The sequence below is a fragment of the Mobula birostris genome, chromosome 22, assembly GCF_030028105.1.
Source record: "Mobula birostris isolate sMobBir1 chromosome 22, sMobBir1.hap1, whole genome shotgun sequence".
Classification (NCBI taxonomy): domain Eukaryota; kingdom Metazoa; phylum Chordata; class Chondrichthyes; order Myliobatiformes; family Myliobatidae; genus Mobula; species Mobula birostris.
In genome coordinates, this window is record NC_092391.1 from 54966640 (window position 1) to 54992670 (window position 26031).

Genomic DNA, 26031 nt, shown 5'->3' on the forward strand with positions numbered 1-26031 from the left:
CTCCCCCTCTCCATGCAGCTGATATCCAAAGGAACCATTTGACACCAGTGGTGTTGCAGGAATTGCCAACCAGCCTTAGGGACTCCGGCTCTGGATTTTACCTCTATGTTTATTCCCGAAACCTTCCCCATGAGTGGGTATAGTTGCATGGTATCGGAGCTTTGAGATCAGAGTTTTCCTTCCAGATAAGCTGTTAACCGCAAGCTCTATCTGTCTGAAACAATTGGTTTTAAGGCACTAGTAATCCGCCTTTGCCCCTTCTCCTGTCAGTAGGACCATTTCCGCCGGGTTTAGTAGCTAAGCCGCACGTGAAGGCCAGGAACTGGACTTGGTTGACAGAGGCTGTGTGAGATGCATGACATGGGAGGCTTATCCCCACTACCACTTCTGTGTGTCAAAATCTTAAGGAACCCTAAGTTGGTAAAATTTGGAAAACCTGATGTAAATGTGAATGAAAAAGTAGAAAATCCTGCAGGGTGTTAGTCTTGTATTCTGTTTTTAATTAAACAAATAAACAGCTGTTACTGTTGCATGATGGGATGAGTGGGTACTGTAAGTGCTTCTGCTGGCACAAGTTTGGGAGGGGTAAGTTGATGCTTTTGCTGCTGCTTGTGTGAAGGGTGGGGGGAGAAGGGCTTCGGGGTTTGGTGTTGTACCGTGAATGTATGTGAAGAGTATGAATTTGAGATTGTATACCGCATACATTCTTTCATATTAAATGGACCTTAAACTTTAAAGAAAATATCAAGAGTGAATATTTTCCTTATTTACTGTAAGGAATTTCTTCCCAGATGCATCAGAGGCATGTTTGCTATCTTTTCCGAGACATCCGATTTCATACGGCAATAGGTGACGTGGGAGGTGAAATCCTAAAAACAAAGCTGTCTTGGCTTTACACTTTCCATTTTGCTGGATTTATGGATTTCCCATGGGGGTTCTTTTAAAGTTTTTTGTGTATTAGAGAGAAGCTTTATGCCAGTGCCACACAATACATCCCTTGACATCCCTCTGAACTGGGCATTTCACTGTTAACCACTGAGTCTGAAAAACAGGCCCCTCCAGACTTGTTTGCTGTTCGCGAATTTGTGGAAATATTTATCCCTGGGAATTTGGCAAAATGGTTCATTCTTTTCTGCTTTATGCCCCAAGATGATTTCAATGTCTGTCAGATTATACAGTGCCTTGAAAAACTGTTCTGCTGCCACAACTATTTTCACATCTTACTGTCTCATTTTCTAAATTTAAAATATTTTGAAGTAGTTTTTTTTTGGAGCTAATCTGTGAAACATTGTGCATTAAAATAAAATTCAAAAACCTGTCAACAGTTTAGAACCAAAGAAGTCCAACATATTAAAAAACAAAATTGTGAGGCTGAGAAAGTATTCATCCCCTTTGTAATTTCTATGTTAACTTTCCTCAGGTGCAATATATTACCTTACCAACTTACCATATTTGTTGATGTAGAAAATTGGAGGATCACCAGTTTTCAATGAATTTATAAGAATACCCCCTCTCTCTGTAAGGTACAACAATATGGTAGATTTTCAACAGACCAAACCAAAATGAAAAGAAGAGCGTTCAAGACAAGTCAAGGAAATGATAATAGAGAAGCACAAATCTGGGGAAGGGTACAAGACCATTTCAAAGGCACTGAACGTACTTGGAGCTCAGTGCAGTCTATCGTAAAAATGTAGAAAAAATATGAAACCACAGACACACTGCCTAGGTCAAGTTACCCCTCTAAGATTAATCACTGGAGAAGAATGGCACTTGTAAGAGAGGCTACTGTGATGCCAACAGTCACTCTTGAGTGAGCTGCAGAAATCAGTGGCTGAAATTCATGGCTCCACAATCTCTAAGGCCTTGCTCAAAAAGGGTATTTATGGAAGAGTGGCAAGGAAGAAGCCCTGGCTAAAAAAAGCACATCCTTGAAAGTAAAGACTTTGAAAAGTGTTACTTAGAAGGTACTGTAAAGATGTGGTCAGGAATCAAGTGGAACTTTTTGGCCTAAGCCCGAAGTGTTCTGTGTGGTGTAAATCTAACTCTCACATCAGGCAGGTAACACCAGTTCTATTGAAAAATATGGTGGCAGTAGCATCACGCTATGAAGATGCTTCTCAGCACAGGGTTAGAAATCTGGTCAGGATTGATAAGAATATGGATGCTGCTAATTACAGAGAGACCCCGGATAAAAGCCTGCTAGCCTCTTCCAGAGCAACCATGAAGTGGCTCCAAGTAAAGAAAATGGATGTCTTTGAGTGACCCAGTCAAAGTCCTGACCTTAACCTGATCAACCACCTCAAAATTGCTGTCCACTACCGCTCCCCAACTAACCTAGCACAGGTTGAACAATTTTGCAAGGAGGAATGGACAAATCTTGCTCCATCATATTATGCAAAGTTAATAGACTTATCCAAAAAGACCTCTGGCTATATTAGCTGCAAGAGGTAGTTCAACCAAGTACTGAGCAAAGAGGGATGAATACTTTAGAATTGTTGACATTTCAGGTTTTGAATTTTTAGTTTTTTCCATACTTTATTTTCCTTACTTTTTGGGGGATTTTACTGTGAAAAAGGATCATGTGATTCACAAATAAAAAAAAATTCACTTAAATTGATCAAAAACGCTGGTTGTAATACTCATTTATGTGAACAAACAGTTGGGGGCTGAATACTTTTACAAAGTTCAAAGTTAATTCATTATCCAAATATATATGTAGTATGCAACCCTGCGATTTGTCTGCCCCACAGACAACCACGAAACAAAGAAAATCATCAACCTTCCCCCATGCAAAAAATAAGCGAATTTCGCAAATGGCAACAAGAGCATCAACCCCCCCACACACACGCATGCACGCACACACAAACAGCAGCAAGAAAGTATGAGCAAAAGCACAGAATATAAAAACACAATTGAAAGAGTCCAGTCGATCTACAGCATATGGGGTTGGTGCTTAGATTGCAAATTCGAGTTGAAAAGTGAGATAACACAGATGCTGAAAAGAGTAAACAATAGAAATGTGGCCCAGATCAAGCAGCATCATTCCACCTCGTAGGTGATGAACCTCACAGCAGCTCAGTCGCCAGGGTTTGGTGGAGATGGAGCCATTCTGACTTTTAGATTTGAGTGGATTAGTTTTGTAAGTGTCTACAGATACACTTGGATTTGATTACAGTAATTGTGGTTATTGTGTTTACACATACATGGTTGGAAAGCTTGCCTGTAAAGGATTGGAAATTTTTTTTTATTAAGATGCAGCATAGCTATTGTAAAGGATAAAAACAGACAAAATGGGGAAGGGCTAACTATGAAGCGATGAGGCAGGAGCTATCGAGAGTAAATTGGATACAGATGTTAAAGGGTGAAAGCACAGAAGTAATGTGGAGGGAGATTTAGGGACCACTTGTGCTGGGATCAGGATAGGTTTGTCCCACTGAGACAAGGAAAAAATGGTAGGAAAAGGGAACTGTGGCTGATGAAACATGTGAAGCAACTTGTCAAGAGGAAGAAGGAAGCATATGTGAGATATAAGAAGCAGGAAGCAGGAGGGGCTCATGAGAAATATAGGGTAGCCAGGAAGGAGCTTAAGAAAGGACTTAGGAGAGCTCGAAGGGGGCATAAGAAGGCCTTGGCATGTAGGATTAAGGAGAACCCCAAGGCGTTCTATGTGTATGTGAAGAACAGGAGGATGACAAGAATGAAGGTGGGGCCGCAAAAGGATAAAGAAGGCAACATGTGCCTGGAGGCGGAGGAAGTTGGGGAGGTCCTAAATGAATACTTTGCTTCAGTATTAACAAGTGAAAAGGACCTTGATCAGGGTGAGGTCGAAATAGAACAGGCCTGTGTGCTGGACAATGTAGAGATTAAGGAAGAAGTAGTGTTGGATCTTCTTAAAAATATCAAAATTGGTAAGTCCCCAGGGCCGGACATGATATACCCCAGGTTGCTGTGGGAGGTGAGAGAAGAGATCACTGGAGCAGTAGCTATGATCTTTGAATCCTCTTTGGCTGCAGGGGAGGTGCCGGAGGATTGGAGAATGGCAAATGTAGTTCCCTTGTTTAAAAAAGGTAATAGGGAGTACCTTGGGAATTGTAGACCAGTGAGTCTTACGTTGGTGGTCTGCAAACTATTGGAAAGGATTCTTAAGGATAGGATCTACGAGCATTTGGAGAAGTACAGTCTACTCAAGGATAGTCAACATGGTTTTGTGAAGGGAAGGTCATGCCTCATGAGCCTAATTGAGTTTTTTGAAGCGGTAACAGAAGAAATTGATGAGGGTAGGGCGGTGGATGTGGTCTATGTGGATTTTAACAAGGCACTTGACAAGGTCCCCCAGGAGAGACTCATCCAGAAAGTCATGAGGCATGGGATCAGTGGAACGTTGGCTGTTTGGATAAAAAATTGGCTTACAGGAAGAAAGCAGAGGGTAGTAGTGGAAGGAAAGTATTCTGCCTGGAGGTCGGTGACTAGTGGAGTGCCGCAAGGATCAGTCCTGGGACCCCTGCTCTTTGTTATTTTTATAAATGACCTGGATGAAGAGGCGGAAGGATGGGTGAGTAAGTTTGCGGATGACACGGATTGGAGGAGTTGTGGATGGAGCTATAGGTTGTCAAAGGTTACAAGAAGATATAGACAGAATGCAGAGTTGGGCAGAAAAGTGGCAGATAGACTTCAATCTGGATAAGTGTGAGGTGATGCATTTTGGAAGGACAAGCCAGAAGGCTTGTACAGGGTTAATGGTCAGTTACTTAAGAGTGTGGATGAACAGAAGGACCTTGGGGTTCAAATCCATACATCCCTCAAGGTCACTGCACAGGTTGATAGGTTAGTTAAGGCTTATGGGATGCTAGGCTTCATTAATAGGGGGATTGAGTTCAAGAGTAGAGAGGTCGTGTTGCAACTCTACAAATCTTTGGTGAGACCACACTTAGAGTATTGTGTTCAGTTCTGGTCACCTCATTACAGAAAGGATGTGGAAGCTATGGAGAGGGTGCAGAGGAGATTTACCAGGATGTTGCCTGGATTGGAAAACAAGTGTTATGAGGCAAGGTTAGCAGAGCTGGGACTTTTCTCTTTGGAGCATAGAAGGATGAGAGGGGACTTGATAGAGGTCTACAAGATTATGAGAGGCATAGATAGGGTGGATAGCCAGTACCTGTTTCCCAGGGCATGAATAGCAAACACCAGAGGGCATATGTACAAAGTTAAGGGAGGGAGGTTTAGGGGAGACATCAGGGGTAAGTTTTTTACACAGAGGGTTGTGGCTGCCTGGAATGACTTGCCAGGGATGGTGGTGGAGGCTAAAACATTAGGGGTATTTAAGAGCCTCTTGGACAGGCACATGGATGAAAGAAAAATAAAGGGTGACGGGATAGTGTGGGTTTAGTACTTTTTTTTAGGAATATATGGGTCAGCACAACATCGAGGGCCAAAGGGCCTGTACTGTGCTGTAGTGTTCTAGTGTCTAGTTGCTTGTTTGTCCTGTTGGGTGCGGTCTTCCACTGACTCTCTTGTGTTTCTTTGTATTTACTGTGAATGACCCCAGGAAGGTTGTATATTGTGACATATACGTACATGAATGATATGTCCAAGATATACATACAAGATAATGAATTTACTTTGAATCTTGAACTTTCTTTTTCAAGTTACTGAGTAACACAGCACAGAATCAGGCCCTTGGTCCATCAAGATAGTGCTGACCATCTACAATTAAACTAATTCCATGATATTCCTCCCACCTTCCCTGTACCCTGCCCCCCCCCCCATTCTACCATTCACCTACACTGGAGGGGCTAATTAACCCACTGACCCACCCGTCTTCAGGAGGTGAGAAGAATTCAGACCACCCAGGGGTTGGGGTCGGGGGGGGGTCATGCATTCACAGGACAAAAATGCATACTTCATACAGACAGCGACGAGGACAGGATCCTGGGTTTAAGTGACCTCCATTCAAAGTTCAGAGTAAATTTATTATCAAAGTTATCTTCTTGGACCCTGAGCTCCCAGTGCAGCATTGGCCATCGATGACCTCCTGTCTCCATTGTCCAAGGCTGATGTTATGTCAATGTTTCTGTAATCCATTGTATCCACTGTACAGGGGATTGACCTATACAGCTTCACCAGAGTCTGTTGGCTGGCTTTACCCGTTTTCACCTCTCATGACGAGGGGGCGTAGGGTTGGGCTTTGAGAGGCATCAAACTATGTATATATCACCATATACTAGCCTGAGAATGTTTGTTTATTGATTGATTGATTGGGATACATCACAGAATAGGTCCTTCTGGCTCTTCAAGCCATGCTGCCCAGCAATCCACAGGTTTAATCCTAGCCTAACACAAGACAATTTACAATGACCAATCAGTCTACCAACTGGTATATCTTTGGAGTGTGTTTTACGAGATTGATGCCAAGTAGTGCAGTTGCATATCAGATGTGGCATCTCTATTTGGACAGCTGTGACTGCGGGGGGTAGGGTACAATATTCCCGACTGTTTATGAAGTCAGGCTTTTCTTTTCGTTCACTTATGCTGTCCAAGTAATGAAGCACCAATTGCAGTCTTTACCGACTCTGCGTGAACGTTCTCAAGCTATTGTATTGTCGGTTCAGTAACCATTTAAAAGTTGAATTAATAGTGGAGCTGCATGAGTTCTCCTTACTAAATTAGATTTTTACGCACTTAAATGATTATACTGATTGATCTGTGATGTTTACAAATTGAAATATGAAATTTTCAGGACTAATTGTTTGGAAACATCAGCATCCATTTAAGTTATTGAGCGGCAACCGATTTCCCAGATGAACGCTATTTGCATTGTGAGTTAGTGCAGTGCCGAATGTACAGATGGAAATGGCAATAATTATTGATTTACTTGGTTGTAAAAAAATCCCATCTTCTCTTCCAGAGTGGCTGCAGAAAATATTAACCCCAGTGGTTCTAATTAAGAGTGTTCTTTGGCTAAAGGGTTAGATTGGAAAGGCTGAGGTTATTTTGAGTACAGGAGATGGGAGATCCAAGCTGGCTAGATCTTTCACAGTAAATGGTAGGGCACTGAGGAATACAGTAGAACAAAGGGATCTAGGAATACAGGTCCGTAACCTGTTAAATGCCGTAACAGGTAGATTGGGTCGTAAGAAAACTTTTGGCACGTTGGCCTTCATAAATCAAAAGTATTGAGTACAGGAGATAGAATGTTATAATGAAGTTGTGCAAGTCATTTGTGATGCCTAATTTGGAGTGTTGTGTTCAGTTTTGGTCACCTACCAACAGGAAAGATGTAAATAAGGTGGAAAGAGTACAGAGAAAATTTACAAGGTCTGGAGGACCTGAGTTATAAGGAAAGATTGAATAGGTTGGGACTTTATTCCTTGGAATGTAGATGTACCACCCTCTAGTTAAAGAAATTCCTCCTCATCTCTGTTCTAAGTGGACTTCCCTCTATTCTGAAGCTGTGCTGTCTGGTCCCAGACTCACACATTGTAGGAAACATCCTCTCCAAATCCAATCTATGTAGGCCTGTCAATGTTTGATAGATTTTCAATGAGATCCTTCCTTATTCTTCTAAACTTCATTGAGTACAGCCCCAGAGCCATCAAACGCTCCTTGTATGTTAACTTTTTTTGTATAATACACATAGTAAGTTCAAATTACTTCATCTTCCACATGCTTGTGTTACAACCCCTGGGATTTAATATTGACTTAAACATTTCATGTAAGTACTCCACCTCAAAGTTGCTGGTGAATGCAGCAGGCCAGGCAGCATCTGTAGGAAGAGGTGCAGTCGACGTTTCAGGCCGAGACCCTTCGTCAGGACTAACTGAAGGAAGAGTGAGTAAGGGATTTGAAAGTTGGAGGGGGAAGGGGAGATCCAAAATGATAGGAGAAGACAGGAGGGGGAGGGATAGAGCCAAGAGCTGGACAGGTGATAGGCAAAGGGGATACGAGAGGATCATGGGACAGGAGGTCCGGGAAGAAAGACAAGGGGGAGGGGAACCCAGAGGATGGGCAAGAGGTATATTCAGAGGGACAGAGGGAGAAAAAGGAGAGTGAGAGAAAGAATGTGTGTATAAAAATAAGTAACAGATGGGGTGCGAGGGGGAGATGGGGCAGTAGCGGAAGTTAGAGAAGTCGATGTTCATGACATCAGGTTGGAGGCTACCCAGACGGAATATAAGGTGTTGTTCCTCCAACCTGAGTGTGGCTTCATCTTTACAGTAGAGGAGGCCGTGGATAGACATGTCAGAATGGGAATGGGATGTGGAATTAAAATGTGTGGCCACTGGGAGATCTTGCTTTCTCTGGCGGACAGAGCGTAGATGTTCAGCAAAGCGGTCTCCCAGCCTGCGTCGGGTCTCGCCAATATATAAAAGGCCACATCGGGAGCACCGGACGCAGTATATCACCCCAGTCGACTCACAGGTGAAGTGTTGCCTCACCTGGAAGGACTGTTTGGGGCCCTGAATGGTGGTAAGGGAGGAAGTGTAAGTGTAAGTGTAAAGATGAAGCCACACTCAGGTTGGAGGAACAACAGCTTGTATTCCGTCTGGGAAGGTTGGAGGAACAACACCTTATATTCTGTCTGGGAAAGTTGGAGGAACAACACCTTATATTCTGTCTGGGTAGCCTCCAACCTGATGGCATGAACATCGACTTCTCTAACTTCCGCTAAGGCCCCACCTCCCCCTCGTACCCCATCTGTTACTTATTTTTATGCACACATTCTTTCTCTCACTCTCCTTTTTCTCCCTCTGTCCCTCTGAATATACCTCTTGCCCATCCTCTGGGTCCCCCCCCCCCCCCTTGTCTTTCTTCCCGGACCTCCTGTCCCATGATCCTCTCGTATCCCCTTTTGCCTATCACCTGTCCAGCTCTTGGCTCTATCCCTCCCCCTCCTGTCTTCTCCTATCATTTTGGATCTCCCCTTCCCCCTCCAACTTTCAAATCCCTTACTCACTCTTCCTTCAGTTAGTCCTGACGAAGGGTCTCGGCCTGAAACGTCGACTGCACCTCTTCCTACAGATGCTGCCTGGCCTGCTGCGTTCACCAGCAACTTTGATGTGTGTTGCTTGAATTTCCAGCATCTGCAGAATTCCTGTTTGCGTTTAAAAAGTACTCCACCTACTGTTTTTCCCAACAAATGTGGTGTCCCTGTTTCACCTTGACCTTATGCCACTTTGTTACCTGATAACCTTGGGCTGCACCCTGTGTTCTGGGCACAGCCTCAGAATAGAGGGACGTCCATTTAGAAGAGAGATGAGGAGAATATCGTCAGCCAGAGGGTGGTGAATCTGTGGAATTCATTGCCATGGAAGGCTGTGGAGGCCAAGCCATTGGGTATATTGAAAGTGGAGGTTGGTGGGTTATTGATTCATCAGGGTGTCAAAGGTTATGGGGAGAAGACAGGAGAATGGGGTTGAAAGGGATAATAAATCAGCCAGAATGGAACGGTGGAGCAGACTCGAGGGCCGAATAGCCTGATTCTGCTCCTATGTCTTATAGTTTCATTCTCCATCTCCCTTCACCTTGTGTTTCCAGTCCTGATGAATGATGGAACCTGATTGCTGTTTGGCTTTCTGAACTGTTTCTGCCATTCTTCAATGACAGATCATGTCCTTGGTTTGAATACATTTTCTCCTGAATTTCCAAGAAGCAGTTTATCAGACAGAGCTCGTACTTAAGTGGCCAATTAACTTAGTGACTTGAGGGCTGCAGACACACTTGGGAGAAGGCTAAAGGCTGAATATAGAAAATGGGATTAGTATAGACAGGTAACCGATGACAGGGACAGACACATGGGCCAAAGGGCCTCTTTCTGTGCTGTGCGAATCTAAGACTCCGTGATACTAGAAGGTTGATGTCATTGCCCTTAACTAGAGGGTTTATTGCTTCACTTCTTCTTAGCCCGTCACCCCTCCTGGGGCAAAAGCCGCCGACAGCAGCTCGCCAGAGTCCCCTGTCCTGGGCCAGTCTTTCAAATTGACCCTAGCTTGTAGCCCATGTTTGAAGACCCTGCCTCTCCCAAGGATGAGGTCTTTTGAGCTTCTGTTGATGTTTCTGTAGTACTGGTTTTTCTGGGATGGGGTTGCTAGTGTTATGTTTTGTAACTTTAAAACCTTAAACTAATTCAAAGGAAGAATCAGGAGTTGAGGAATACAGATTTAACTCCGTGTTTACTTTGAGCAAGATGTGCATGTATCACGTGGTTGTGTGATGACATATGCAATTTGTGTATTTTTACATGTAACCCATAATTTGAAGAATACACCTCTCGATGCTCAGAACACATCATCAATGATATAGCTGGGGCCATCGGGTACTTTGGATCTTTCAACATCAGGCACCCTCACCCAGGAGACCCAGTCATAGTTGATCAAGCCACGACTTGTGTTCAGGTAGCAGGTCATGGCTTGATCAACCATGGTTGGGTCACCTAGGTGAGGATGTCTGATGATAATGAATTGTTAGAATGCTTAATCTATCTATCTATCTATCTATATATATATATATATATAGACACACACACACACACACACACACACACACACACACACACACACACACACACACACACACACACTCTTACTCCAATATTACTGAAACATTAAACACACAACAGCTAGCCTCCATGCCCCTCTCTCCTCCTTTTGCAGCCAGGTTTGGGACTATCCATGGTGGAGGTCTCTGTACTGACCAAGATAAAAGAGTTTTCCATTCCAACAGTGAAGCTTGGTTTAAACTAGGTTCTCTGTGGCAGAGGGATATCTCTCACACCTTTGTCAGCTGGTTGAGCTAATAAACACCCAGTATTGGTATCCATTCTGAAGTTTTGTTCAGTCCTTTGGAGACTCCACTACTCAGAGGATCAACAGGTTCTCTGATCTTGTTAGTGGTTGAGTTTTCACCAAATCAAAGATATTATGTCTAATTTCTTATCTTCATCTTCTCATTAATTCATTAGCTTGCTAGAATTTGTACTTGCTTATTGCAATTTGTATGCAAAAATGTAGAAATCTGCTCTCTGGCATCGAGCTGTTTTTTTAATCAAATGATTGCTAAATTATCCACAATCTATAATGAAATGCAAATGTACACAACTAATTAAAGATTCGTATGTTTAGCTTGTAAAATCCTGGCAATTGAGCTGATAATATATCTAAATATTTGTGTTTTAAATTTTAATTGCTGTCCTATTATGTGACTAAGAATTTACACTAATGTTTTGTACATCAGTTCTATCTTAGTGTCACCAGTTCTTCTATTAAAGGTGGAGCTCTATGCAAACTATAAAACAACATATGTATTTTTTTTTCAGAAGAAACAGTTGTGTATTTTTTTGGCTTCATGCTAAAAGTTCTAGTTGCCCACTTTTCCTGTTCTAAGGTGTTACTCCTCCACCATCCTATATTCCATCTGGGTAGCCTCCAACTCAGTTTCTCCTTCCAGTGAACAAATTCCACCCCCCACCCCCCACCCCCCACCCCCCACCCCCCTCCTGTATTCTCCACTGACTTTTTACTACTTCTCACCTGCCTATTACTTTCCCCTGGGTCCCCTTCGCCTTCCCTTTCTGCTATTGTCCACTCTCCTCTTCTATTGGATTCCTTTCTTTTCAGCTCTTTACCTTTCCAGCCTCTAAGCTTCACCTATCACCTCAAACTATCTGCCTTCCCCTCCCTCCTTTACCTTCTCAGTACTGATGAAGGGTCTTGGTCTGATACATCAACTGTTTACTCTTTTCTATTAATGCTGTTAAACTTGCTGAGTTCCTCTGTTATTTTGTGTGTGTTGCTCTGGATTTCCAGCATCTGCAGAATCTCTCATGTATAAGATAATTAGTGCTTTCTGTTGCTCCTTGCAGCTAAACAGAAACTGGAGGACAGACTGGCAGCAGCTGCAAGGGAGAAGCTCGCACAGGCTTCAAAAGAATGCAAGGAGAGGCAGCTGCAGGCAGAACGCAAAAAGAAAGCTGCACTTTTCTTGCAAACCTTGAAAACACCCATGCCTTCTGGAGAAATGGAAACTGCAGCCACTGAAGAAACCTCCCAGAGCATACAGGTCAGCGGAGATCAGTAAACACTGCATGTACACTATATAAAGTAAATATATAGATATTTCTTTTCAAGCCTCCTGGTCAATCTCAAGCTTTGAGTCTGACTTGGCATTTCTTTCTTTATTAATAACCAGCATAATGCATTTTTTTTCTCTTGTTAAATGCCATAAAACCTGCCCTTAAATTGAAGCTTATGAATAATATTTTTATTTCAGAATTAGTTATTGACTGTTCCTATATTTTTTTATTTATTCATTTACGGAATGTGGGCATCGCCAGCAAAGCCAACACTTACTGCCCATCCCTAGTTGCCCTTGAGAAGGTGGTGATCAGTTGCCTTCTTGAACTGCTGCAGTCCCTGAGGTGTAGGTACACCGACAGTGCTGTTTGGGAGGGAATTCCATGATTTTGACCCAGTGACAATGAAGGAACAGTGATATGTTTCCAAGTCAGGATGGTGAGTGACTTGGAGGGGGATTTCCAAGTGGTGGTGTTCCCAGCTATCTGCTGTTCTGGTCCTTCTAGATGGTAGTGGTCGTGGGTTTGGAAGGTGCTGCCTTAGGAACTTTGGTGTGTTGTTGCAGTGCGTCTTGTAGATAGTACACACTGCTGCAGTTGTTCGTTGATGGTGGAGGGATTGGATGCTTGTGGAAGGAGTACCAATCAAGTGGGCTGCCTTGTACTGGATGGGGTCGAGCTTCTGAAGCGTTGATGGAGCTGCACTCACCTAGGCAAGCATTCCATTACACTCCTGACCTGAGCCTTGTAAGTGGTGGACAGGCTCTGGGGGTGAATTGCACGCCGCAGGATTCCTAGCCTTTGACCTGCTGTGGTAGCCACGGTGTTTATATGGCTAGACGTTAACTATACGTTAAAGTTCAAAGTAAATTTTATTATCAGGAGACATATATGTCATCATACATAACCCTGAGATTCATTTTCCTCTGGGCATACTCAGCAAATCTATAGAATAGTAACTATAACAGGATCAATGAATCATCAGCCGGAGTGCAGAAGACAAGTTGTGCAAATACGAATATAAATAAGTAGCAATAACTAATGAGATAAAGTCATTAAAAGTGAGATCATTGTTTTTTTGGGAACATCATAAAACAATTAATAAAACAATATAACATAATTTTATGTGTTCATAAGTACATACTGAGAAAAGATCATTTGGCCCAAGCATCTTAATCTTTCCAAAGTTCCACTTATCTTTTATTGGTGCTTAATTTATGCAGAACTACACTGGTCCCAAAAGTAATTGAACAGCACTCTAGGGTGTTCCTGTTCAATTTCTGTATCCCACTGCTGACTGCACGTTTGCCTTTTGTTTTCTTTCTCTTACCCCAGTGGTGTTTCGTTTAGTAGAGGATCTATTGTATAGTACAGAATCTCCATCTCTCCATACCTACTGAGAATCAGAATCAGGTTTAATATCACTGGCAGTTTTCGTGGAATCTTGGTTTTGCAGCACTAGTACATTGCACTATATAATAATAGAGAAAGAACTATAAATTACAGTAGGAAGTATTCAAAGGATTCAAAGTACATTTATTATCAAAGTATGCATGCAGTACACAACCCTGAGATTCATCTTCCCCACAGACAGAGTCTGTTATCTACATTCTGGTGGTGTGTTTCTGGGCTGATTGGGTGATCTGGCGCTTTGCTGTCTCTGGGAGGTTTCCACGAGGCAGCAAGCAAAGTGTGTGGCATGAAGTCCAGGAAGCCTGGAGATGGGATGCAAGCCCGTGATTGACTCCATCTCTCGCAGGTCAAAGCGCTGAGGAAGATTGAAATCATCAAAGGGAAAGGGAACAAAGAAGAACCGTGGAACCCATTCAAATAAAAATATCATTCTCCACCACCTCACATGCAAGAAAAAAAACAAATCACACAAACAGCAACAAAATAAATGAGCAAAAACAAAATGTAAAACACAAAATCAAAAGGCATATCTCAGTGTTCATTATCTGCAGGCCACCCCAATTCAACAATCACGCAAAAATAGCAACAGAAAAAAGGAGTGACCAGAAAATAGAACACATCATAAACTTGAATTAGAGTCCACAGTGCACAAAGTGCGTTGATTAAACCTTGCTCTGGAACCATGCTCCGACAGGATCGAGGGAGGGAGAGAGAGAAATCGCTCAACGCAAGGACCTTCCTTCAGCAGCATTGAACGAGAGTGAGAGAGAGAGGCTGGTAGATGGCGCTGAACGCCTTTCGATGATTTCAGTCTTCCTCATTGCTTTGATCTGCAAGAGATGGAGTCAATCATGGGCTAGCTTCCCATCTCCAGGCTTCCTGGCCTCCCTGCCACCCATTTTGCTTGCTGCCTCGTGGAATCCTCTCGGAGACAGCAAAGTGCCAGATCACCCAATCAGTTCGAAAACACACCTCCAGAATGTAGATAACGGGCTGTAACAGCAGCAGAACCGTATCTGAAGTAAAAAGATGCAAAAGAAGTGAAAGAAGCTGCTCTGTGAACTGTCTTGAGGATGTTGTCTTTGGTAGTGTTGTTCGCTGGCGCCACCTTCTTTCAGATATTTTCTGATATATAACAAATTAAATTAAAAAAGGAATGCAAAAAGAGAGAGAAAAAGTATTGAGGTAGTGTACATGGGTTCATTGTCTACTCAGAATTCTGATGACAGAGGGAAGGAAGCTGTTCCTGAAACATTGAGTGTGTGTTTTCAGGTATATAACTCTAAATACCTAACTCGAAACTCCTTACAACACACACAAAATGCTGAAGGAACTCAGCAGGCCAGGCAGCATCTATGGAAAAAAGTGCAGTCAATGTTTTGGGTGGAGACTCTTCGCCATCCCTTCCAAAGGGTCTCGGCTCGAAACATCGACTGTGCTCTTTTCCATAGATGATACCTGGCCTGCTGAACTCCTTCAGCATTTTGTGCGTGTTACCCAGATTCCCAGCATCTGCAGATTTTCTCTTGTTTGTGATTTGTTACTCCTTAAGTGCTTTTTGCATGTGTATGTACATTACACAAAGCATGTATTGTTACCCAGTTACAGCCTAAGAAATGCAATAAAAGATATGTAGATATTTGACAGCTCAAATACAAATGGACTATAATGTATTCTCTCAAAAGAGTAATGACGGGTATTGTTTTTGTTTGCTGAGCTTTCATTGAAACTGGAAATATATACGGTGGATTCTGATGAATTGGGCCATGGGTTAATCAGGGCAGCAGCCTATTTAGGACAACTCTTAAAGAACTAAAACAAACCAAGAATTCCCTCTGTTTATTTGGGACATTATGCCGTTTAATTGGGGCAGGAGACTGTTGCCGAACAGTTTCTAACTAGCGTCAGACACGTGCACCTGTGTGGCTGTTAGACACTACACTGTGCTTCGAGCAAAGAGTTTTTAAGTGGCGTCAGTTGCTTGTGTTTGTGTTCAAAAAGCAGTAATAAACAGTAAGTCAATTCAGAACTGTTTTGCACACTGGTTTCAAACATTCAGCTTGGGGATGCCAGAAACAGCCGGGAGTGAAAGTGAAACAATTTCGCTACCTAACAAGTTAGGAACTATGAAGAATGTGAAAATATCGACAATCATCTCGAATGTTACAATGAAAATGAAGATTCGGAGGATGCAATTGTCGACACCATTGTATGAACTCAGTCCATTATCTGCTCTAGGTGTCTGTGCTGATTTTGATCAGTTAGACAATCAAAAGAAAACGTACAGTTATACTGGATCAGTCCCTCCGTCAATAACAATTAAGAACTAATACATAGTTTAATAATACTGTACACAAACAAGAGAAAATCTGCAGATGCTGGAAATCCAAGCGATATATGCAAAATGCTGGAGGAACTCAGCAGACTAGACAGCATCTATAGAAAAGAGTACATTCGGACCCTATGGCAGGACATCAGTGAGAACTCTTGTGAACAGGGACATCGCATCGAAACTAACCATTATATCTCTGGGTTCAGCTGGATGTTGGTTATCATTATAACAAAGTAAGTCAAATTCATGATGTGATGCTCACAACCCGCAACAGAGGGAGACAGCGTGGTTGTTAAATGCTTCGGGAGCTCGTAAAGTCTTGGTGGTACCAGCATCTGAGGTAGAATTGTCTTGAATATATCTGCTGGCAGTCCCGATTTCTTCAGTAAAGCAGAGGTCATCCCGCTTCTGCCTCTCTCCCTTCACCTTTTCCCAACTTCCCTTCTCCCTACCCTCTTTGTACTCTCAATCTACAATAGAGACCTGTATCAGAATCAGGTTTATCATCACGTACATATATCATGAAATGTGTTTATTTTTGTGACAGCAGTACAGTGTAATACATAAATTTACCACAGTACTGTGCAAAGGTCTTAGGCACCCTAGCTAAATATATATGTGCCTAAGAATTTTGCACAGTAATGTATGTAAGTCAACTCTACCTAACTGCAGAATATTAGCAGTTTCGCACAACACACACAAAATGCTGGAGGACCTCTGCATGTCAGGCAGCATCTATGGAGGGAAATAAACAATGGCCATTTTGGCCTGAGAACATACTCTTCGTAGATACTGCCTGATATTGTGTGTCTGTTGCTCTGGATTTGGAGAACCTAGAGGGGCTCTTGGATTTATTATCAGCTGTTTAGTATCTGTTCCTTTTAAAGACTAGACTGAACCTGATTCAATGAACATACAACTTCATCTGCCATCTTCCGTTTCTTTCCTATGCACCTTACAGTTATTTCACAAACTTTACGTTGGTTTTTCATGGGATTCCTCACCTGTGTGCTTGGATTAGATTGAGTTCTTAATGATAGTCATCCATTGTGTCTGATGAGTTTATCAAGTGGAAAACAGTTGCACTGGGGCAGTTGCGCTTCCTCAACCTTGGAAGTCTGGGTCCACTGGTACAAGTACTCATGACCACAACTGAGGTCTTCCTTGGTTGCACTGTATGATCGTGACTTTGTGCCTCGTCATGCCCTTTGCTCTCAATGGAGCGTTGCAGTACAGCGTTCCTGGCCGTTGGATCTCATGTAGATCTCATCCACTCAGTCCACCTGAGCTGACTTCACATAATAGGACAGGCATGTCCCTTTCTCAGTGGGATAACCCTCACCTGGTTTAGCCCACCTGTCAAAGAGGTGTATCAGGGTGTGGCCACTGTTGCATGAGAGCAGCAACTTGGAGCCACGGGTGAGAGTTGAGTGTCTGGTGGGATCCAAAGGTGAGTGAGCTGGCCCAGAATGAACACGACAAGCTCCTTCATCAAAAGTGCTACCCCTCTCTGGACACCCCATACAACCCGGGTTCTTAATAACTTGATGTAAAACTGTTGATTTTAGCCTCTGTGGGTGTCAAATTCCACTCCAAGTCAAATGGAATTTCGAGACTTTATTGAACTGTGAAAAAATGCCTACTACTGCAGTCACCATGAAACCATGTGGTATCAAACTGTTTGAATGTGGAAAAGGGTCCAGTCACATTCCTGGGAGATTACTGGCTGCTGCTTTGACTTTCTTCAGTCCTTTGTGTAGTAAGTAGAAATGGAACAAGGGCTTGCACTTGTGTATCAGTTTTCCTACATCATAGGTGCATGGCCGCACAGTAATTGAAGTCTCCTGTATGTATAGCCTAGTTGCCATGCAGTTGGAATAAAGACAGATGAAAAGAAGTTTATGAAATGTGAAAGTTTTTTTTTTATTCTGCTGTATTCCATTATACATTCCAATTAATAAAATCAAAAGTATGTGATTTTTTTAATTTTCATTCTACATATATTACAAAAAAAAAGCATTTAGTATGCTGTGCAGTTTTCAGGCCTTGTAAATATTTCCTGCTCAAAGCAATGGTTGGTCCACGCAGCTGAGCAAAAATGAGAAGAAATGCTAGTCCAGAGCCATGAAAAATTGTGAGATTTTTTGATTACCATGAATGTGGTTTGAGGAGAATCTTCCTGTAGTACACAACATTTCCAGTTTTTAAATAATTTAGCAATCTGAAAAAGCTATCAACTGCTTCATTGGCACAGTAATAATTTTTTAAGGTGCTAAATTTTTTTAAACTTCAAATCTATTATTGCCGCTGATCTAATATTTTTCCAGTACTTGAAACTTGTTGATTAGCCTAGTGAGCAGTTCTGTTTCTGTTTTTAGTATTCCATCCTTTCATGAGCAGCTAGCACATTTGCATTTTTCAGCAGACTTCTATAATAGATTTTGCTCGTGGACTGTGGAAGACAGGTCTTCATTATTTTAGAAAAACTATCGTGGATTGAATAGACCCTTTATTTTGCCTCAGACTATACTACATTATTCAGCAGTTTTCTTCTCTTTACAACTGCATAGAAATCTGTTCAACCATTAAACCACCTCTTGTTTGACAGTCGCCGATGTACTATCTTCTATTTTCTATTTTATTTCTCCTCCCCCAGTTTTTTTGCTGATTTCCCCCATTAATCCTTTTTTCTCTATTATGCAAATCTGTTGTCTACAGTCCCACCATTCTGCATTTTATCTGATACCCGTACCCTTTGACAGATTTTTTCCTAAAATGTATCGTAGAGGTTAGCATGACACTATACAGCTCAGGTGCGGAATTTGGAGTTCAATCCCAATGTCGTCTGTGAGGAGTCTGTATGTCTTCCCCTTGGGATACATGGGTTTTCTCTGGGTCCTTCTATTTCTTCCCACAGTACAAAGATTACTGGTTAGTAGGTTAATTGATTATTGCAAATACATTAGAGGCTTTTAAGAGACGTGAATGTAAGGAAGATAGAGGGATATGGACATTGTGCAGGTAGGAGGGATTAGATTTTGCTCCTACTCAGCTGGTTCAGCACAATGTTGTGGGCCGAAGGGCCTGTTCATCTACTGTACTCTTCTATGTTTATGTTCTGTGTCCTGTGATTAGACCAGGGTTAAATAGGGGGTTTCTGGGTGCTGCGGCTTAAAGGGCCTGAAGGGGCAATTCTGTGCTGTTTCTCTAAATAAATAAATAAAATCTATTGTATTTTTGCGTAAGTTTACCTCTGAAAATAACTGTTAGCAAGTCTCCCTGTTAAGTAAAACTCGCCTTAAGAGTACAGTAATCATGTTTTGCTTGATAAATATTCAGTTAGTAGAAAGCTCCGTTCATGATACACTTGATAGCAGGTGCTATCTCGTTGACTCTTCACACAACTCTGGAACATCTGGATAGCAAAGGTGCATACATCAAGATGCTCTTTATCAATTACAGCTCAGCATTTAACACCATGATCTCTCAAAACTAATCAGTAATTCCAAGATCTGGGCCTTGATACCCCCTTGTGCAGTTAGATCCTAGGTTTCCTCACTTAGAAACAGAGCAAACCTACAGCACAATACAGGCCTTTAGGCTCACAAAGCTGTGCTGAACATGTCCTTACCTTAGAAATTACCTGGGGTTACCCATAGCCCTCTATTTTTCTGAGCTCCATGTACCTGTCCAGGAGTCTCTTAAAAGACTCTATCGTATCCGCCTCCACCACCATCGCTGGCAGCTCATTCAATGCACTCACCACTAGCTCATTCCATGCACTCACCACTCACTGCGTTAAAAAAAAAGCTTACCCTGACGTCTCCTCTGTACCTGCTTCCAAGCACCTTAAAACTGTGCCCTCTCGTGCTAGCCATTCCAGCCCTGGAAAAAAGCCTATGACTATCCACATGATCAATGCCTCTCAAGGAAAAAAGGCCAAGTTCACTCAACCTATTCTCTAAAGGCATGCTCCCCAATCCAGGCAATATCCTTGTAAATCTCCTGTGCACCCTTTCTATGGTTTCCACATCCTTCCTGTAGTGAGGTGACCAGAACTGAGCACAATACTCCAAGTAGGGTCTGACCAGGGTCCTATATAGCTGCAACATTACCTCTCGGTTCCTAAACTTAATCCCACGATTGATGATGCCCAATGCACCATATGCCTGCTTAACCACAGAGTCATCCTGCGCGGCAGCTTTGAGTGTCCTATCGGCAAATTTACTAACCCATCCCTCCACCTCTTCATCCAGGTCATTTATAAAAATCATAAAGAGCAGGAGTCCCAGAACCGATCCCTGAGGCACACCACTAGTAACCGACCTCCATGCAAAATATGACCCATCTACAACCACTCTTTGCCTTCTGTGGGCAAGCCAGCTCTGGATCCAGAAAGCAATGTCCCCTTGGATCCTATGCCTCCTTACTTTCTCAATAAGCCTTGCACAGGGTACCTTGTCGAATGCCTTGCTGAAATCCATGTACACTACTTATACTGCTCTACCTTCATCAATGTGTTTAGGCACATCCTCAAAAAATTCAGTCAGGCTCGTAAGGCAAGACCTGCCTTTCACAAAGCCATGCTAACTATTTGTAATCATATTATGCTTCTTCAAATGTTCATAAATCCTGCCTCTCAGGATCTTCTCCATCAACGTACCAACCACTAAAGTAAGACTCACTGGTCTATAATTTCCTGGGCTATCTCTATTCCCTTTCTTGAATAATGGAACAACATCCGCAACCCTCCAATCCTCTGGAACCTCTCCCGTCTCCATTGATGATGCAAAGATCAATGCCAGAGGCTCAGCAATCTCCTCCCTCACCTCCCACAGTAGCCTGGGGTATGCCTCGTCCGGTCCCGGTGACTTATCCAACTTGATGCTTTCCAAAAGCTCCAGCGCATCCTCTTTCTTAATAACTACATGCTCAAGCTTTTCAGTCTGCTGTAAGTCATCCCTACAATCGCCAAGATCCTTTTCCATAGTGAATACTGAAGCAAAGTACTCATTAAGTACCTCTGCTACCTTATCCGGTTGCATACACACTTTGTCACTATCACACTTGATTGGTCCTATTCTCTCATGTCTTATCCTCTTGCTCTTCACATACTTGTAGAATACCTTGGGGTTTTCCTTCATCCTGTCCGCCAAGGCCTTCTCATGGCCCCTTCTGGCTGTCCGAATTTCTTTCTTAAGCTCCTTCCTGCTAGCCTTATAATCTTCTAGATCTCTATCATTACCTAGTTTTTTGAACGTTTCGTAAGTTCTTCTTTTCTTCTTGACTAGATTTACAACAGCCTTTGTACACCACGGTTCCTGTACCCTACCATCCTTTCCCTGTCTCATTGGAACATACCTATGCAGAACTGCATGGAAATATCCCCTGAACATTTGCCACATTTCTTCTGTACATTTCCCTGAGAACATTTATTCCTAATTTATGCTTCCAAGTTCCTGCCTGATAGCCTCATATTTTCCCTTACTCCAATTGAACGCTTTCCTAACTTGTCTGTCCCTATCCCTCTCCAATGCTATGGTAAAGGAGATAGAATTGTGATCACTATCTCCAAAATGCTCTCCCACTGAGACCTCACCAGGTTCATTTCCCAATACCAGATCAAGTACAGCCTCTCTTCTTGTAGGCTTATCCACATATTGTGTCAAGAAACCTTCTTGAACACACCTAACAAACTCCACCCCATCTAAACCCCTCACTCTAAGGAGATGCCAGTCAATATTTGGTTAATTAATAGTCTCCCACCACGACAACCCTGTTATTATTACACCTTTCCAGAATCTGTTTCCCTGCCTGCTCCTCGATGTCCCTGTTGCTATTGGGTGGTCTACAGAAAACACCCAGTAGAGTTATTGACCCCTCCATGTTCCTAACTCCTACCCACAGAGACTCCATAGACAATCCCTCCTCGTCTTCCTCTTTTTCTGCAGCCATGACACTATCTCTGATCAACAGTGCCACGCCCCCACCTCTTTTGCCTCCCTCCCTGTCCTTTCTGAAACATCTGAAGCCTGGCACTCCATGTAACCATTCCTGCCCCTGAGCCATCCAAGTCTCTGTAATGGCTACAGCATCTTGTAGACCCCAGCCAGTTTGGATTGGCAAAATCATCTCCATAATCTCTCTCAGCACAGGGGCATTGCAGGGATGCGTGCTTAGCCCCCTGCTCTACTCACTTTACTCCTCTGACTGTGTGGCTAAGTACAGGTCCAACACCATATACAAGCTTGCTGACGACACCACTGTTATGGGCAGTATCAAAGCTGATGATGAATCGGCATACAGGAGGGAGATTGACAACTTAGCTGAGTGGTGTAATAACAACAACCTCTCACTCAGTGCCATTAAGACCAAGGAACTGATTGTAGACTTCAGGAGAGGGAAACCAGAGCCAGTAACCATCGAAGGATCAGAGGCAGGGAGGGTCAGTAACTAAGTTCCTCAATGTCACTATCTCAGAAGACCTGTCCTGGACCCATCATATAAATATTATTGCAAAGAATGTACGACAGTGCCTCTACTTCCTCAGGAGTCTGCAGAGGTTTAGCATCTCATCAAAAACCTTGGCAAACACCTGTGGATGTGTGGTGGAAAGTGTGCTGACTGGCTGTGTTATGGCCTGGTATGGGAACATCAATGCCTCTGAGTGGAAAATCCTACAAAAGGTAGTGGATTTGGCCCAGTACATCATGGTAAAATCCTCCCAACCATTGAGCACATCTACATGAATGTTGCCGTAGAAAAGCAGCATCCATCATCAGATTCCCACCACACAGTCCATGCTCTCTTCTCGCTGTTGTCATCAGGTAGAAGGTACGTTAGGCTCAGGACTCACACCACCAGGTTCAAGAACAGTTACTACCCCTCAACCATCAGGCTCTTGAACAAAAGGGGATAGCTACACTCATTTAAGGACTCAGTTATGTTGCTATTTCATGCTTGTTTTTATTGCTATTTATTTATATCTGCATTTGCAGTTTGTTTACAGTTTACAGTTCTTGATGTTTACAGTTACTGCTTTGTAGATAGATTTGCTAACTACAGTTGCAAGAAAAAGTTTATGAACCCTTTGCAGTTACCTGGTTTTCTGCACTAATAACTCATAAAATGCCGTCTGAGCTTCTTCTAAGTCAGCGGTCCCCAACCACCGGGCCGCAACGCATGTGCTACTGGGCCGTGAGGAAACGATATGAGTCAACTGCACCTTTCCTCATTCCCTGCCCCGAAATGGCGTAAGGCGAAGAAGCAATTACCATTAATTTATATGGGAAAAATTTTTGAGTGTTCCCAGACCCAAAAAATAACCTACCAAATCATACCAAATAATACATAAAACCTAAAATAACACTAACATATAGTAAAAGCAGGAATGATATGATAAATACACAACCTATATAAAGTAAAAATAATGTATGTACAGTATAGTCAGGAAGATTAAGCCAAAACCGATTTGTGCGAAAAAAAAATCGGCACATAGGTGCCCGTGCAAGGCTTCATGGTCACAGGTGTCCTGGGATTTGACTGCTACTTTTGTCCCTTATTTGGGAGTGAGAAAGTTGGCAACCCTAACTGTGAAAGACATCTTGAGGTGAGTTTAACCCTACTTGAACACCCTCCCCCCCCCCCCCACCCCCCGGTCGGCCGGTCCGCAAGAATATTGTCAATATTAAACCGGTCCGTGGTGCAAAAAAGGTTGGGGACCCCTGTTCTAAGTCACTAAGTCACAATAATAAACAAACACAATCTGCCTAAATTAGCAACGCACAAATAATTATACTACTTCTTGTCAATACTGAGTACACAATTTAAACAATCAATCTCGGTTCAAAAAGTGTCTGAATCTCTGGGTTAATGCCTTCTACAAAAGCTATTTGGAATCAGGTGTTCCATTCAATAAGATGAGATTGGAGGTGTGGGTTGTACAGGTGCCCTGCACTACAAGAAAGACCCATAAAGTGAGGTTACTGACAGAGCCTGTTTATGAGCACCATACCTTAATCAAAACAACTTTCAGAGGACCTTAGAAGAAGAATTGTAGAGATGCATAAAGCTGGAAAAGGCTAAAACGCATTTCTAAAAACCTGAGTATTCATCAGTCCACAGTAGGAGAAATTGTCTACAAATAGAGGAAATCCAGTACTGTTGCTGCTCTCCCAAGGAGTGGGCATCCTGCAAAGATCATACCCACAGCACAATGTGCAATTCTGAAGCAAGTGAAAAAGAACCCAAAGGACCTGCAAAAATCTCTAGAATTTGCTAAAGTCTCTGTTCATGTGTCCACAATAAGAAAAACACAGAACAAGAATTGTGTCCATGGAAGGACACCACTAAGGAAACCACTGCTCTCTAAAAAAAATTGCTGTAAGTCTCAAGTTTGCAAAAGTCCACCTGAATGTTCCACAGTGCTTCTGGGACAATGTTCTGTTGACAGATGAGACAAAAGTTGAACTTTTTGGCAAAAGCACACACTGCTGTGTTTGGAGGAAAAAGAGCACAGCACACTAACACCAAAACTTTATCCCAACTGTGAAGCATGGTGGAAGGAGCATCATAGTTCGGGGCTGCTTTGCTGCCTCAGGGCTTGGAGAGCTTGCAATTGTTGAAAAAACAATGAATTCAAAATTTTGCAGGAGAATGTCAGGGTAGCAGTCCATCACCTGAAGCTTTACAGAAGTTGGACGATGCAACAAGGCAATGATCCGAAACACAAGAGTAAATCAACAACAGAATGGTTTAAGAAAAGGAAGATTGGTGTTGTGGAATGGCCAAGTCAGGGTCCAAACCTTAACCTAATTGAGAAGCTGTGGCATGACCTGAACAAGGCTGTTCATGCAAGATATCCCAGAAATATTGCTGAACTGAAACAGTTTTGTATGGAGGAATGGTCTAAAATTCCTGCCCGCCATTGTGCAAGTCTGATCAGCAGCTACTGGAAATGTTTGGTGGAGCTTGTGCTGCTAAAGGAGGTTCTACCAGTTATTAAATAGAAGAGTTCACATATGTATTCCAATAATAAATTTTACTTTGAGCTTTTAATATTATAGCCTTCCTATTTCATCATAAGACAAATCATTTTTGCATGAAAGCCCAGAACTTTATCTGTAATTGTTGACATGAAGGTATTATGTTAAATTGTATAGTAAAAGACATGGCACAGAGATGTACTGACGTTCAGCAACCTTGCTGTTCTGTAGAAAACTCCTGTTGAGCATTTCAAAACTGTGATAATCTTTGCCCTTGTGCATTAATTACTTGCATTGGTTCTGATCCTTCTCTGTGCCTTAAATAAGACCATAAGACATGGGAGCAAAATAAGGACATTTCTCCACTATTTCATCATGGCTGAATCATTTTCCTTCTCAGTCCCGATCTCCTGCCTTATCCCTGAGTCTTTCATGAGCTGACTAATCAAAAATCTATTAACCTCTGCCTTAAATAAACCCAAACACTTGCCCCCCAGAGCCACCTGTGGCAACAAATTCCACAGATTCACCACTCTCTGATGAAAGAATTTCCTCATCCCTGTTCTATATGGACGTCCCTCAATTCTGAAGATGCATCCTCTGGTCTTAGACACCTCCATGGTAGCAAACCTGTTAACGTGCCAGGCACACAAAATAAAATAGAAAGCACATAAAATTATTTAACTCTTCTTGTAGCAAGTTCCAGATATTGTTCATTCTGTGTGGAAAACAAAAATACTTTACTTCCTTTAAAGCTCTTTCGTCTCACCTTAAAACAGATGCCATGAGATTCTATATACCTCATATACCCACCCTCTAAAGGCAATGCCTTAAAAAGGTGGCATCTATCACTAAGGGCCCCCATCAGCCAGGAGTTCACAGTTCAAAGTAAATTTATTATCAAAGTACATAGATTTCACCGTATTCAGCCTGAGATTCATTTTCCTGCAGTCATATTCATGCCCTGTTCTCATTGCTACCATCAAGGAGAAGTGCAGGAACCTGAACGCACTGAATTTTTCAGGACCAGCTTCTTCCCCTCCACCATCAGATTTTTGAATGGACAATGAACCCATATGCACTACCTCACTATTTTTTTCTCTTTTTGCACTATGTATTTATTTTTATGTGCTGCTTATAAGAATAATAATAATTATTATTATGCACTGCTCCCACAAAGCAACAAATTTCATGACGTATGCCAGTGACATTAAACTTGATTCTGATTCTGCATG

At 42.5% G+C, this 26031-nt stretch overlaps 1 protein-coding gene across 6 annotated transcripts in view; it reads left to right on the plus strand.

The window, feature by feature from the left end:
• Nucleotides 1–26031, plus strand: part of sfswap (splicing factor SWAP) — a 191829-nt gene that overhangs the window by 106000 nt on the left and 59798 nt on the right. For all 6 annotated transcript variants that reach the window (XR_011882875.1, XR_011882876.1, XR_011882877.1 and 3 more), the window contains one exon: nucleotides 11858–12054. Coding sequence is in view for 1 of the 6 variants with exons in the window: in XM_072240789.1 (XP_072096890.1) it covers nucleotides 11858–12054 (197 nt within the window). In the remaining 5 variants the exon portion in view is untranslated. The remainder of the gene's footprint in view (nucleotides 1–11857; nucleotides 12055–26031) is intronic.